The following is a 14,866-nucleotide window of genomic DNA, read 5'->3' on the forward strand; positions in this document are numbered from 1 at the left end:
TAACTGCCACTGTGGATACACGAGTTTTAACACCAACGCAATTACTATGAAGAGTAACACTCCACTACATTCATATTTGATGATATTTTTTTGATGTGATGCACCTACTATACCGATAGTAGTAATAGTTTTGTATATACAGAATCTTAGTTACCAATTTATTTGAAAAATCATCGGGACACAAATTAATTACGTGAATTATGACGCTTCTTTCGTGTGCAACTTTCAAGATGTTAAATTATGGGATTTTTTTTGTCGTTTGCTCAGAACTTTAGTTTGATTTAGTTTCAAAAACATGATCGAAGAGACTGTTCATCATCTACAGATTCCAAAATCCGAGCAAATTTGTTTCGAATGAGTTTACTTCACTAAAAGAGAATATCTCAATAACATGGAAATTTAATCAGTTTTGAAATCAGAAATAGGATCATTCATAATATTCATATTATTTCCCACCGTTACGATTTGATTTTACTATCGCATATTATAAACATCGCAGAGTTGTTATTGCCAACAGATAAGGATCCCCATCTTGCAGTGATGCCAGTCTATTCGGTCGCTATAATTCTCAAACTTCGTTACCTTCATTGGGTGCTATATCGTTCAAAGCAATAAACTGTAACGAAATAACAATCAATTGTTATGTAGACCGAAAAACTGGTGAGGTGCTTACATTTTTGCATGCGCTACTTTTCACTACGGCCCGATAGAAAAGATCGAACACATCGAGCAACCGTGGGGCTTTGCATTCGGTGAACCTCTCCTCAAAACATTGGCGCATATCCGACAGTTCACCGCACTGTTTGGCACCGTAGTTCGATAAGCTCATTGTGTCTGTAGCGTTTGATACTTTCTGAAGACACTCCGTTGAGTAATTACCCACCTTCTCAATGCACTGAATGATATTTTGATCATCGACTACGAAAAATGTTTGAAGTTTTGAATGAACGATCCGTTGAACTTTTCCCGTTGAAATACCTACCGAAAAAGATTTCCCCGTCGTCTCGGCAAATCAAATCAATAGCTTCCGGTAGCAAATTGACAAATACATCCAAACCTTCGCTGTCATCTTTATCCATACACGCTCTGAATTTGTCAATCGTAGGATTGAAGCATGTCAACGAATCATGCAGTTGAGGGCAGTATCTGACGAAATTTAATAGAGATAGTAAATAATATAACATGCTCCGATCGAGATCGAGTCGTCGACGTTTGCTCACTTTGTGAAAAACTCCTTCCGCGTGGCATTGGACACCGAATCCACGTCAGTGGAAAAACCTTCCACGTCGAACTTTTCCATGAAACAGAAAGGCACGGAACTGGCCTCAGCTATCAATTCATCGAAGGCCTTGTTCGATCCCGAGTTTTTCTCGCAAGCCGTTCGAATTTCGTCAAGAACTTCATTGAGCTCTGTGGATTCTTCCGACGATGAGTTTTCCTTCTCGGTGGGAGGGATAAGTCTAGCGATGGATGCTTTAGGAGAAATACAATATGTAGATGTAAAATCACTAACAAATTGATCACTGATAGACTTCTTGGGGACAACATAGTTTACCGGTCACGAGGGCAATCAGCAAGGTTAACACAATCTGCGTTCGGCTGCTCATCTTGGCGAAGCTCGATGGATGTTGTTACTTCTGAATTCAACGTACGACTAACGACACCAAAAGGTTCTCGGGAAATGTTTTACTCGCTGATAACGTTCCATAATTTACTACCGGTTTGTTAGGATTGGTTCCTTGCAGTTCGTGATTAAAGAGAAAGTGATGGTATTGGTGGGAGTAAATCGTAGAACTGGAGTATTTAGGGGAAATAAACTGGATTACTATTACTGGGGTTTTTACTTTTGAAACTTGAACAGCATGCTAATGCACAAATCAAAATACGAGATAAGCTAGGAAGACCGGAGTTGAAATTTGCTTATGTGTCATTCGCTTAAAATATTCCTAATAACTATACTAAGTTATAAAATTTATAGAAGCCTTTGACCATTAAAAGAGATATGGAGTGGACAATAATTGCCTCTTTAATAAGGAGGTGAATGCCTGTTTGTTGATAGTACGATCGAATAAAAATGCAAGTTCAACTCCATCGTAGCGTGTTATTTGCCTTCTGCTAAACCAAAGCTATGCTAACAATGTGCAAAACGACTTTTGATCCGTGTCACATACCATTCGAATCTGTTCTTTGATATTAGTGAATGCCTGTGTGTGTCAAAGATTGTCACTCAATTTTCTCAGAGATTGTTTTAACAAACTTAGATTCAATTAAAAGTGTCATGGTCCCAATATAATGCTCCAGAGTTTCATCTGGATCCGACTTTCAGTTCCGGAATTACATGATAATAAGCACAAAAGAAATTAAAAAAGCACCACGATTTTTTTTTCCGTGAACACGACATACTACTACTATGGAGCGTCTTTTCAAAATTAACCCTGTACAAGAATGGGAAGAAATTAGTTGTGAATATATCTTTTTTAATTTAACGCAGCAACATATTTGGTCAACAATTTATAATACATTTTCTGTAGTATTGTTATAATTGGCATGTTTCACAATTACTTCAGATCTGTTTTTTTTTGTTGTTGAATATGTTAGACAATTGATTCAAAACGTTTTTGTAAGGGAACTCAAAGACCTGAATGGATTAAGTTCCACATCCGGGTTTTCAACTGACTGTACGACAAGATCATTTGAGCAGTTTCAATTCCGGTTTCCACTTAGCAAATTTTACTGTTGTGAAACATATGCAACAAGAAACTTGTTGAACATCATACAAGAAAAGTGCGCTTTTCCAATCGCATAATCGTTGCGAGGAGAGTTCATAAACGCAGTATTAGAACAATGTTTGCTACTTGGGTACGGTTCTAAGATAATTTTAAGAAAGGATTTTAATTTGACCAATTTTTATTCACCTTGTTAGTTGTAGGTTCGAATCTTTTCTTCGAGTGTTACTTTTTCCTTAGTTTTAATTTTTTTTCGCTATTTCAACCATCAATCCTTCCTATCGGTATATTATTCTCATTGGCAGGTATGGAAACTAAAGAGTTCAAGATAGCTTCAGTGTCTTAACACAAACCCGAAATAAACCGCAAAACTTAAAGTTTTTATCTTCACCAAGAACTGAAGCTGATTTCCACTTATGAAGCTGGTGAATTTGTTTTGTTTCTTGGTTTAAATCTAACTTCCGGCTTATTGGAACTTTAGCCGTAAAATCCTGTGGAGTTCAAGATTTTCTTGGTTGGAATCGCGAACGCAAAATAATTGGCGTGTCACAATCATCAATCTATAAAATTCACCACGAAAAGCGCTCCCTGACTAGTAAAAAAAAGAGCACAGTATTAGATAAAACCAAACATCATTTCCAGCGCTCAATTGACTTTCAAAACAACTATTTCTGGTTGGCGGGTTCACCCGTTTTTCGTTCGATTGGATATGAGCGATTTATGGCTTTGTTTTCTGTTGCCACTCTTTTTCCTACCCTTAGGCTAGGCAAAAAGTACTGCTGCTGCTGGAACTGCGCTCAACGCTGCTGGGATCGAGAGTTTATTGATTGTACGACTCCTCCTTTCTTCCTGCCTATCTGGTGCGGTAATAGGACTTGAAGTGGAAAACTCGTTGCTCCACTGCCACTGTCTATGGAAAGTATTGGTGCACACTAGGGAATGCTTCAAACTTCTCTACATGGTGCAACTCGCTACGATTAATCGAAGAATGGAAGTTGAATGTATAGTGGAAGATATGCAAGTTATTTTGTATTATTTCATGTTAAGAATTCTACAAGCAATAAATAATTTATTTAGATTTCTGTAACGTAGTTTCCTCACTTTTCTAAGTAAATTTACTGGATTTATGTTTAGCTTCAATTTATACAATAAATCTAACCCACCTACGCGCCCTATTCTCCAATGCGTTATGTGAACAAAAGTGCGAAAATGCTGCACATTTATATACACCTATATTGCATTCGGATCAACCCAAATAACGAGATTCTATCATTTACATACACCTTTTGTTGGTGAACTTTTGCCACTATAACCAGTTCAGTGTGTGGATGCCAGAGTTTCATATATGCGGTTGTTACATTTGATGTATTATTAGAAACAATCGATTGTAGATGAAATTTGTTTTATAGACTGATCATGGGGATGGGGCTTCAATCCTATAACAAAATTTTTTTCGTCGTACCATTTTCCGTTTTTGCTATCAAGAACGAATGCTTTGAAAGACTGGTGCCTCTATTGGCACAATGACGTTAAAATAAAATGTAGAAGCGCTGCTTGTTTAGAAATGATACTTTCAGCAAGAGCTGTCAAATCGGCAGGAACATTTTTAATTACTTCACTTTTTTAAAGATTTCTTATAAAAATGGCCAAAGCAACGAAAAAATCATAGTAGAAGTGAAAAAAACAGTTTTTACTCTGAGATGGTAATGTTGATCCCAATTTATTGTGCGAAAATTAACGTTTATTCAGAATGGAGCATTATACTTGGTTCAATACTGTGGGATTGTGAACGTCTTCCTCAATACATCTAGACATTTGTTAGAACCGAACTAGTAAGAATAATATAGCCCTGCAATAACACGAGGTTGATACAACCTCGTATTGTGATGTTTTTACTCGTGACAATGTGTTGTTTGTATCCATGGTGATATAATGTTATTTATTGAAACGTAGTAGGCGATTCTATAGCTGATTTGTCGTCTTTCCATTTTGGCATTTCATATTAAAAATACTCTTGGTTTATAACCCTAAGGAGTGTATCGAAAAAAAGCTATCCACATACATTTGTGTTGTACGCATGTATTTGTGATGGGTTTTTATACTCAGATCACAGCATGCTGTGCGTTTGGCTGTCAGCTTTCGTTTGTTTACTTGTTTGTGCTTTTGAAATTCTGCGTTTTCAAAATGTCGCGGATTGAAAAAGAAAGTGAAAATTAAGGTTCTGGACACATGGCTAAGTGAAAAGGTTATTACTATACGAAAATTGGCGAAGCGGTTTGGAATTCACTTTGCCAGTGTTAAAACCATCACTAATAAGTTTGGGGAACACTATTCTTTGAATGAGCTACCAGGAAGAGGCAGAAAACCCGGATCTTTCAACCCGAAACTGGACCAGAAAGTGGTATCACTAATCATGAAGAACAAATCAATGTCAATACGTGATTTGGCCAAAAAAGCAGGAACGTGTGTCGGAATGATCCAGCGTATCAAGAGGCGAAATCACCTGAAGACCTACAGGAAGCAGAAAATCTCGAAACAAAGTGTAGAACAGAAGAAGCGAGCAGCAACAAGAGCCCGGAAATTGTATTCGCGTCTTTTGCAGTGTCCGGATGCATGCGTTTTGATGGACGATGAGACTTATATAAAGGAGGACTCAAAAACCCTCCCAGATCCACAATACTTTACTGTCGTCGTTGGGGAGGATGTGAGCGATGCGGACAGGTCGATTCAAGTGGAGAAATTCAGTCGAAAAGTACTGGTATGGCAAGCAATATGTTCCTGTGGTTTGAAGTCAACCATTTTTTATACTACCGGAACTAAAAATGCAGAAATCTATCGATCTGAGTGTCTCCAGAAGAGATTGCTGCCTTTATATAAGAAGCATAGTACACCTTCACTGTTTTGGGTGGATTTAGCGTCGGCTCACTATGCCAAAACCACTGTCAATTGACTTGCGGAAAAGGGTATAAATTTCGTTGGGAAAAATATCAATCCATTAAATTGCTCTCAGCTTCGACCCATCGAACGTTACTGGGGAATCGTGAAGAGGGTCTTCAAGAAGACTTGTAAGGCAGCATGCAGGAGTTCAAAAAAATTTGGGCTCAAGCGTCCAAAAAATGCGATGCAACACTTGTCCGGAACTTGATGAAGAGCGTTCGATCAAATGTTCGAAAATTCGTGAAGGAATAACCTTAATTTCATCCGGTTTTCATTATGCTCAAGTTTAACCTCGTACAATAGAGGATCAATTTTTAGTTTGAATAAAATATCGTTTTTTATCATAATATGAAAGAAAAATGTGTGGATAGCTTATTTTCGATACACTCCTTACATAGTTAGTTATTCGATTGAAAATTTGAGCTCCTTTAGTGTGCTCGTTTATACGAAACATTTTAGAAGACTTGAGATTTGAGTTATTTGTGATTATCTCCTATCACTCTAAAAAATTGAATTTTACAAGTAACTTAATCCCTCATACAATGTAATTCATAAAGACCTAATTTGTCAAATGACGGAAAATCTCATTTGTAATGACTTAATGTTAGATGAGCTTGAATTTTCCTGGTTTCGACTGTAACTTGCGTTTTACTAGCAGGTGCGACTGTATGAATTTAAATGCACCTTTTACCAGCCAAGCAGATGCATGCTTCTGTGGCTCATCCGATTATCAGACGAAATTGCGATCCAATGATTCTCGGTTCAAGTCGCGGTTGGTTGCTACAAAATTCTTTTTTTTTTATTTCAACGAATTTCATGTCATGGAGTTTTAGACACAATGTTAAATGTTCTTCCACGTAAATTTGCTTGAACTGCGACGCCCTATGCATTGAACCGTCAACCCGGGCCATAATCTATAAGAAATCAATACATAAATATAATCTTAGAACATAAGTCACACAATCGCTCGTATATATGTTTTTATATTTCATACGCCAATATTTGAGTGAAAAAATTATCAAAATGCTGTACGGGATGCATTTACGGTTTTGAAAAGAGCCAAATTGTGGAATTCTCTACGATATCGAACTCTTCGAAAATTTTTCTCGAACGCGAAGTAGTCAAATGCTAGCTTTATTTGCGCTCGTTTGGTGTGATTTTCGCACTGCGAAAATAGCACAAAGCCAATCAAATTATTCTCGATTTGCACTAAACTGATGATTTTTACCTTCGATTTGTAAAGAAGTGATCTTAATAGTACTTAAGATAACATTTAGAGCTATTAGAACGACTGATTCTGTATAATGTTCCTATAGTTGTCAACTTTACATTTTCTTATCTTCAATTAAAACGTCCAACAGCTCGATGACGCAATCGCTCTTGTTCGAAGCGAAACAGCAGATATGCTCACAGAAGAACTAGTTGTTATTTTTCTGCGTATAGGCTTAAGAAACGGAACCGTATATTCGCCATTGATTGAAGCACCAGTTAAATAATACGGGGTGTAGTTCCATTGACTTGACGTAGATGGAGGCCTGCGTACTCGATGTGTCTCCGTTCATGGATTATCATAAACTGACACTTGCAAATGTGCAACAGGCTATATTTAACACATGGATCAATAAGTCCCGAGACTAACAATGGAAACAACTAATACCATGTTTATAAAAAAATTATCTTTCGCTTCAAAATAAGCTTCAGTTTCAGCGATGACCTCCTCATTTGAGCCAAATCTTTTTCCCTGGAGCATTTTTTTAAGATCAGCAAAGAGCCAGTAGTCACTGGGAGCTAAATCTGGCTAGTATGGGGGGTCAGGAAGCAGATCAAAGCCCAATTCGTTCAATTTCGCCATTGTTTTCATCGACTTGTGGCAGGGTGCATTGTCTTGATGAAAAAGGATTTTTTTCTCTGCATATGCGGTCGTTTATTTGCGATTTTCTCCTTCAAACGCACCAGTAAGTCAATAAATAATCACTGTTGATCGATTTACCTTTTTCGAGGTAGTCAATGAAAATCACGCCACGTATCCCAAAAAACTGACGCCATGACTTTGCCAGCTGACTGCTGCGTTTTCGGACGCTTCGGACGGCTTTCGCCAGCTGTGCGCCACTCAGATGACTGCCACTTCGACTCTGGAGTGTAGTGATGTATCCATGTTTCGTCCATGGTCACATAACGATGCAAAAAATCTTTTTTGTTGCGAGTAAATAGCGATAAACTGCTTTCTGAATCTTCGACTCGTTGCTGTTTTTGTTCCATCGAAAGCAATCGCGGCACCCACTTGGAAAAAACCTTTTTCATGCTCAATTTTTCATGAAGGATAGTAAATACACTTCCATATGATATCTGTGTCATCTCAGCAATCTCACGGAGCTTCACTTTACGATCTTTCATTAAAATTTTTGTCTCTTCACTCACATTTTTCGGTGTAACGGCTTCCACAGGTCTACCCGAGCGTTCCGCGTCATTTATGTCGGTACGACCACGTTTAAACTCGGCGAACCACCGACAAATCGTTGCTTTTGATGGACTAGAGTCCGGATAACATTTTTCAATCCATTGTTTCGCTTGCACGTTGTTTTTACCCATTAAAAAACAATGTTTTATCAAAACACGAAATTCGGTTTTTTCCATTTTTTAAACAAACTACAAAACGACTTTACTCCAACCTCGATAACTCAGCTGTTTCTGGTCGGATCAACATAAAATTTTGACCCGTTTCAAGCAAAGGTTAGTACTCTAGAAAGATGTGGTTACTGGTTTACTACGAGCGCCATCTCTGCTTTAGTCTCGGGACTTATTGATCCATGTGTTATATATACAGTTTATTTTGATGTTTCGAGTTTGGACCTATTTTTGCCTTTCTCATATAGAAAGGCTATGCAATCACTGTGAAAACGGACTTTTTAACCGAAGCCCGGAGGGCCAAATGTCATACATCATTCGACTCAGCTCGACGAACTGAGTAAATGTCTGCGTGTGTATGTGTGTATGTATGTAACAAAAATGTGCACTCACTTTTTTTCGGAGATGGCTGAACCGATTTTTCCAAACTAAGATTCAAATGAAAGGTCTCAAAAGGTTTCCTAAAAATGTCTAGAACAATTTATCCAGATCCGACTTCCGGTTTCGGAACCAATTTCATTAGTATTTTTTCAAAAACGATGGTCAAAAACCGGTACAAATCCCATAAAACTGTCTGATAAATTTTCTAGCTTCAAAAGCTTGTTAGTTTATGGGCACAAAAGCTTAAGTCGGTACTACTGGTTTCCTCTTTTTCTGTTCCGAAAGCTCGGAAAGTAGTGAAGAAAAACTCCAAAAGTAGAATTCACTTCGATTTCTCAGCGACGCTTAAACCGATTTTCACAAATCTTAGTTAAAATTAAAACTCACATAGTCTCAAAAGCTACTGTGAAATTTCATCCGGATCCAAGTTCCGGTTTCGCAGTTACAGGGCGATGAGTGTCAAAGTTTACATATCGCCATATAGAATGACAATATGTACCACACCGAAAGAAGAAGAATGAAGACATGCTATAATGTCTATAATGGTTACGGATGTCTGCAACTAATTTGTGATATTGGTAAAAGACGGAGCTGCTGTTGATAAAAATTTTAACTTTTTTATAATCAGCACGACAGAAAAAATAAACGAATGTTAATGAATTCAAATTTATTTGAAAAAATATGAACTTTTCACATCCGGTAGTGCAGTAATACTGTGCCGTTGGAGTAATGATGGCAATAATAATAAGAAAAGTAATAATCCTACTACAAGTTTTATGCTGCTGATTCATTCTGTTTAGCTTGACTTACATATGCAGAAGTAACAGAAACACAGGTTTGCTTCGTTTGTTAGATTTCGTTTAATTGATTTAATCGAAATAAAGCACGAGATAGTAAATCTAGATTTAACTAGGTTCAAAACTGTTCCATTTTTAGGTCATATTTGTTGCTGGCCAACTTCGGCTATTCCGGTCATCTGAATCCGGTTTCAAAAGAATTGGAAATGGTGATTAAAAACTGCAAAAGGATCTCACTCACTTTCCTTCAAGATGGCTAAATCGATTTTCACAAACTTATAGGTTCAAAGGAAAAGTCTTACAGTTTCATACGGAATTCCTAAATTTGTTGAGAATACTTTCCGGTTCCGGAACTACAGAGTAAACAAGATTTGTAGAGTTTGTTAGATTAAGTCGGAACAAACTTTCCTATTTCTATTCAATGAACAGTTGTTTTTGCGAATTCCACAGTAATATTTTTGATGTTATGAGTAATATGCGAAAGGCACCATTACACCACTAGGTGGATTAAAGCAGGGTTTTCACTATTTAAACAATGTTTACGTAATAAACAAACTTACACCTTCTTTCATTTGTTTCGTGAATACTCGAACAAGGAAAAAGTTATTAAGAAATCAAATCTTGAGTAATTTCGTTACACTTTCATGTTGTGAAATTTTGAAAATGCACCCAGATGAGCATAGTTAAGCAAGACGTAGTGCTACGTCGAAACATATATGTTGTCACCATAAAAAAACAAGTAATATTTTTCTCGACAAAGGCATGGTTCAGAGGACTGGAAGTGAGTAGGGACTTCATTCGTGTGAAATAATAATAATAATGTGACTTCATTGAAATTTGAAATTTAAATTTTATTCTATGTTAGATTGTTTTCTCTTCCATGAGTTCAACCAATAGCCAACTATATGATAATGAATAAAAGTGATGAACTGATACAATCAAACCTAAATAGTTATAAGATCATGTACAAAATAAATGTATTTTATTTGTTGTAATTTATAATAGCAAATCGCTTGATGAAAACAGTGTTTAGATTAACTGGTAAATACCAACATACTAATATGATATTCGAAAAGTATTAGGTTTAAAATACTATGTATTGTGGATGGCACGGTGAAAAAAAACTTATGTATATTGAAATAAACGTAAGGAGTGTATCGAAAATAAGCTATCCACAAATCTTTCTTTCAAATTATGATAATAAACTATATTTTATTAAACTAAAAATTGATCCTTTATTGTACGAGGTTGAACTTGAGCATAATGAAAACCGGATGAAATGTAAGTTATTCCTTCACGAATTTTCGAACTTTTGATCGAACGCTCTTCATCAAGTTCCGGATATGTGTTGCATTGCATTTTTTGGACGCTTGAGCCCAAATTTTTTTGAACTCCTGCATGTTCCCAGCTGCCTTACCAGTCTTCCTGAAGACTCTCTTCACGATAGCCCAGTAACGTTCGATGGGTCGAAGTTGAGGGCAATTTGGTGGATTGATATTTTTCTCAACGAAATTTATCCCCTTTTCCGCAAGCCAACTGAGAGTGGTTTTGGCATAGTGAACCGACGCTAAATCCGGCCAAACCAGTGGAGGTGTACTATGCTTCTTATATGAAAGCAGCAATCTCTTCTGGAGATACTTAGATCGATAGGTTTCTGCATTTATAGTTCCGGTAGTGTAAAAAATAGTTGACTTTAAACCACAGGAACATATTGCTTGCCATACCATTTCGACCGAATTTCTCGACTTGAATCGACCTGTCCGCATCGCTCACATCCTCCCCAACGACGACAGTCAAGTATTGTGGACCTGGAAGGGTTTTTGAGTCCTTTTTTACATAAGTCTCATCGTCCATCAAAACGCATGCATCCGGACACTGCAAAAGACACGAATATAATTTCCGGGCCCTTGTTGCTGCTCGCTTCTTCTGTTCTACACTTTATTTTGAGATTTTCTGCATCTTGTAGGTCTTCAGGTGATTTCGCCTTTTGATACGTTGGATCATTCCGACACTCGTTCCTGCTTTTTTGGCCGAATCACGTATTGACATTGATTTGTTCTTCATGATTAGAGTTACCACTTTCTGGCCCAGTTTCGGGTTGGAAGAACCGGGTTTTCTGCCTCTTCCTGGTAGCTCATCCAAGAATAGTGTTCCCCAAACTTATTAATGATGGTTTTAAAACTGACATGATGAATTCCAAACCGCTTCGCCAATTTTCGTACAGTAATACCCTTCTCATTTAGTCATGTGTCCAGAACTTTAATTTTCACTTCCTGTTCAATTCGTGACATTTTGAAAACGCAGAATTTCAACCGCACAAACAAGTAAACAAACGTAAGTTGACAGCCAAACGCACAGCATGCTGTGATCTGAGCATAAAAATCCATCACAAATACATGGGTACAACACAAATGCATGTGGATAGTTTATTTTCGATACACTCGTCATTTATGAAAAAAAAAGTAATATTTTTCTGTGAAATACAATCAGTTTCAATCCGTCCGCTATTCCATCCGCTTTATTTCCCTGGTAGCGTTCGTAAAAAAGAAAGAGAAATAAACTCGACGCAACGTTGTTGCAAAACACGTACACGCAAAAGGAATAGCGGGAGTCACGCGGTCGATTAAAAAGCTATACGCAACCTACTGTCCTCCGGCCTTGAAGTAATATAGAGGTAGAAAATTAGAATTACGAGTTTTTGATGAAATTTCTTCCTCAAGTTTTTCTGACCACTTATTTTTCATGGAACAATACTGATAGCTCTCATCTTTTGATCGTAAAATCATAAACAATCATCATGACTTTCTGAAAAAGAAAGAAGATAAAATGATTGCTTTCATGGCTTTTCAATCATGAAAACAGTAACAAATTTCCTTCGGTGTACAACTTCTAAATGAAATGAAATTATATGTTATATGTTTACTAGATGGGAGCTTGATCGGATCAATGTAAGTTGAATAGACACGATTTAGTAAGCTTGGATCAAGTACAAAAAATAAATCAGCCGCCCATAGTAAACAATCAAATTTATGCTTCGTTCCACTGCGACAGAAGCTTCTAATGTCAAAATCGGATAAAACATTTGTGCCGAAGCAACCGGAAAAAATAGTTTTTGATAGTAGAATTAATTTTTTCTACGGTATACGATACATCTTTATTTTATTGTAGCTCAGAACTTCACAGAGATCAATCGTTTATAGAAATGAAATCCGCTTGTACGATATGCTAATCGTGCCAAGCTAATCGTATTCTGCGGCAGCTAAAATTTAAAAAAAAAAATCGAAATGGTTCATACACAGGGTTTTGTTCCATTGGTTTATCCGCTCTTCGTTCGTTCGGTTGCAAACTAATGGGATACTAATCGATGCAAACCTGTTCAAAAATGTTCACCTTAACATCTGTTCTGGTTTAAGAAATTTCACCGACAGATTAAAGTAAACACTGTTAATCACTCTTTGATTTATTCCAGCTTCATAAACTGATTCATCGCAGATATAGCAGTCATCATTCAAAAGGTCATCAGGGTTCTGACCTGAGAGGCGTTGAGCAAATTTTAACCTTTCAGCCTTAATCTCATTTCTCTCAGGTTCATTTAAGCTTATCGTAAAATTTTCCTGAAAACCCAACCGAACGTTTAAAATTAAATTATTTTGTTCGCCCAATCCCATTCTGGCGAAAGTTTTACTTGGCGTTCACGTTCCATTTGTGTGCACAAAACAAACATTTGAATGCAATTTACATATTTATCAACCGGTGGAGATCTTGACCACAAAGACAAACAATTAACTTAAGAAAGAAAAATCCCACCAACTTGCCTATCCACTTCTCAACCCGAGAACACCTAAGGATGAGTTGAACGAGGTTGAAAAGAAACGTTCCTTCCCCGAGTCAGACTCTTTTCGCTTTCAATGTTTTCCTGGAGAAGATAAGTGCGAAAATCACAAACGTGACATGAATTTTTTTTCCGCATCCGAAAAGTTTCGCCTTTCTGTTTAGTCTAGTTTAATGAGTTTTCAACTTTTCTGTACCTGTTGAATAGACCGAATGGTATAGCTTTAAAGATATGTTAAACAAATTTTCATATTTGGCTAGAAAGTTTTCGGTGTTCTTGTTCTTGAGTTTGATGGAAAAAAAACAGTGATTTCGCTCATTCGGATTAAATGAAGAAATTAGATCTATCTCTGTGTGATTCGAGTAATGTAAGTAAGTCTAGACAGATGTAATTTCTGCGGGGGGCTGCCGGTCTACAATCATCTGTGCAACCCGACAATAACCACTCGCAGTGCAAAGGAACAATACTTATGCTACATTATGTATTTATAGGAGAATGAAATTTTCGGCAAATTTGACTTAGGAGAGTAGACACCTTCGTTAATTTGAACAGAATTGTCGTATTGAAAATGCTTTCCTGTCACTGCTTGAGGTCTCTTTAACATTCCAAATACCAAGCCTGAGAAAAAGTTGGAACGGTTACTTTGAGCTGTCATAGCTCAGCTGTTTTTCAACGAATCTCAATAAATTTTACACCCTCGAGTTTTGTGAAGTTCGTAGATTGATTCAAAAACTTTATAGCAGAAGTTTGGTAAAGGAAAACCAATGAAGATTTGATTTTTCCCGTTTCAGGTTTTTTTTCAAACGCCCAATATGCCCTATCTGCTTTCCAATTTTCTTTCCTTTGGCATAAACGTCGCAAAGAAAATATTAAACATTTCAACTTCACCGAGTCATAACTTTGTTGTTAGTCAACCGATTTTCGAAATTTGCTCACCGTTGGAAAGGTACTACTTACAGAAATAAAATGTACTGAAAAAAAACGAAAAATAGGTTTGTCTACCCAAAGTTATAATGAAAACTTTAGACATAACAGATCGGCTGAAAAGTTCGTATTGTTTCTATGAGAGGGCGCCACTATAATTAAATCCATAACATTCTCAATTAGTACCAACCTTCAAAAGATACATGTATAAATTTGACAGCTGTCTGATTATTAGTTTGTGAGATATTGCATTTTGAGTGAAGCTACTTTTGTTATTGTGAAAAAAATGGAAAAAAAGTAATTTCGTGTGTTGATGAAACACTACTTTTTGATGAAAAAAAGTGCCGCCGATACCAAAAAATGGCTTGATGAGTGTTATCCAGACTCTGCACCGGGCGAAGCAACAATTCGTAAGTGGTTTGCAAAATTTCGTACTGGTCATATGAGCACCGAAGACGATGAACGCAGTGGACGTCCAAAAGAGGCTGTTACCGATGAAAACGTGAAAAAAATCCACAAAATGATTTTCAATGACCGTAAAGTGAAGTTGATCGAGATAGCTGACACCCTAAAGATATCAAAGGAACGTGTTGGACATATTATTCACGAATATTTGGATATGAGAAAGCTTTGTGCAAAATGGG

The 14,866-nt window shown here is 36.9% G+C and overlaps 1 protein-coding gene across 1 annotated transcript; it reads right to left on the minus strand.

The window, feature by feature from the left end:
• Positions 1-344: 344 nt before the first annotated feature.
• On the minus strand, positions 345-1,694 carry LOC131428262 (27 kDa hemolymph glycoprotein-like). The gene is made up of 5 exons (XM_058592061.1): positions 1,556-1,694; positions 1,221-1,473; positions 983-1,146; positions 674-918; positions 345-616 (listed from the first exon to the last, which is right to left on the minus strand). Exons 1-5 carry the CDS (start codon positions 1,605-1,607, stop codon positions 569-571), a joined length of 762 nt encoding a protein of 253 aa, XP_058448044.1. The 5' UTR covers positions 1,608-1,694; the 3' UTR covers positions 345-568.
• Between the last annotated feature and the right edge of the window lie 13,172 nt (positions 1,695-14,866).

Source organism: Malaya genurostris, chromosome 2 (assembly GCF_030247185.1).
Source record: "Malaya genurostris strain Urasoe2022 chromosome 2, Malgen_1.1, whole genome shotgun sequence".
NCBI lineage: Eukaryota > Metazoa > Arthropoda > Insecta > Diptera > Culicidae > Malaya > Malaya genurostris.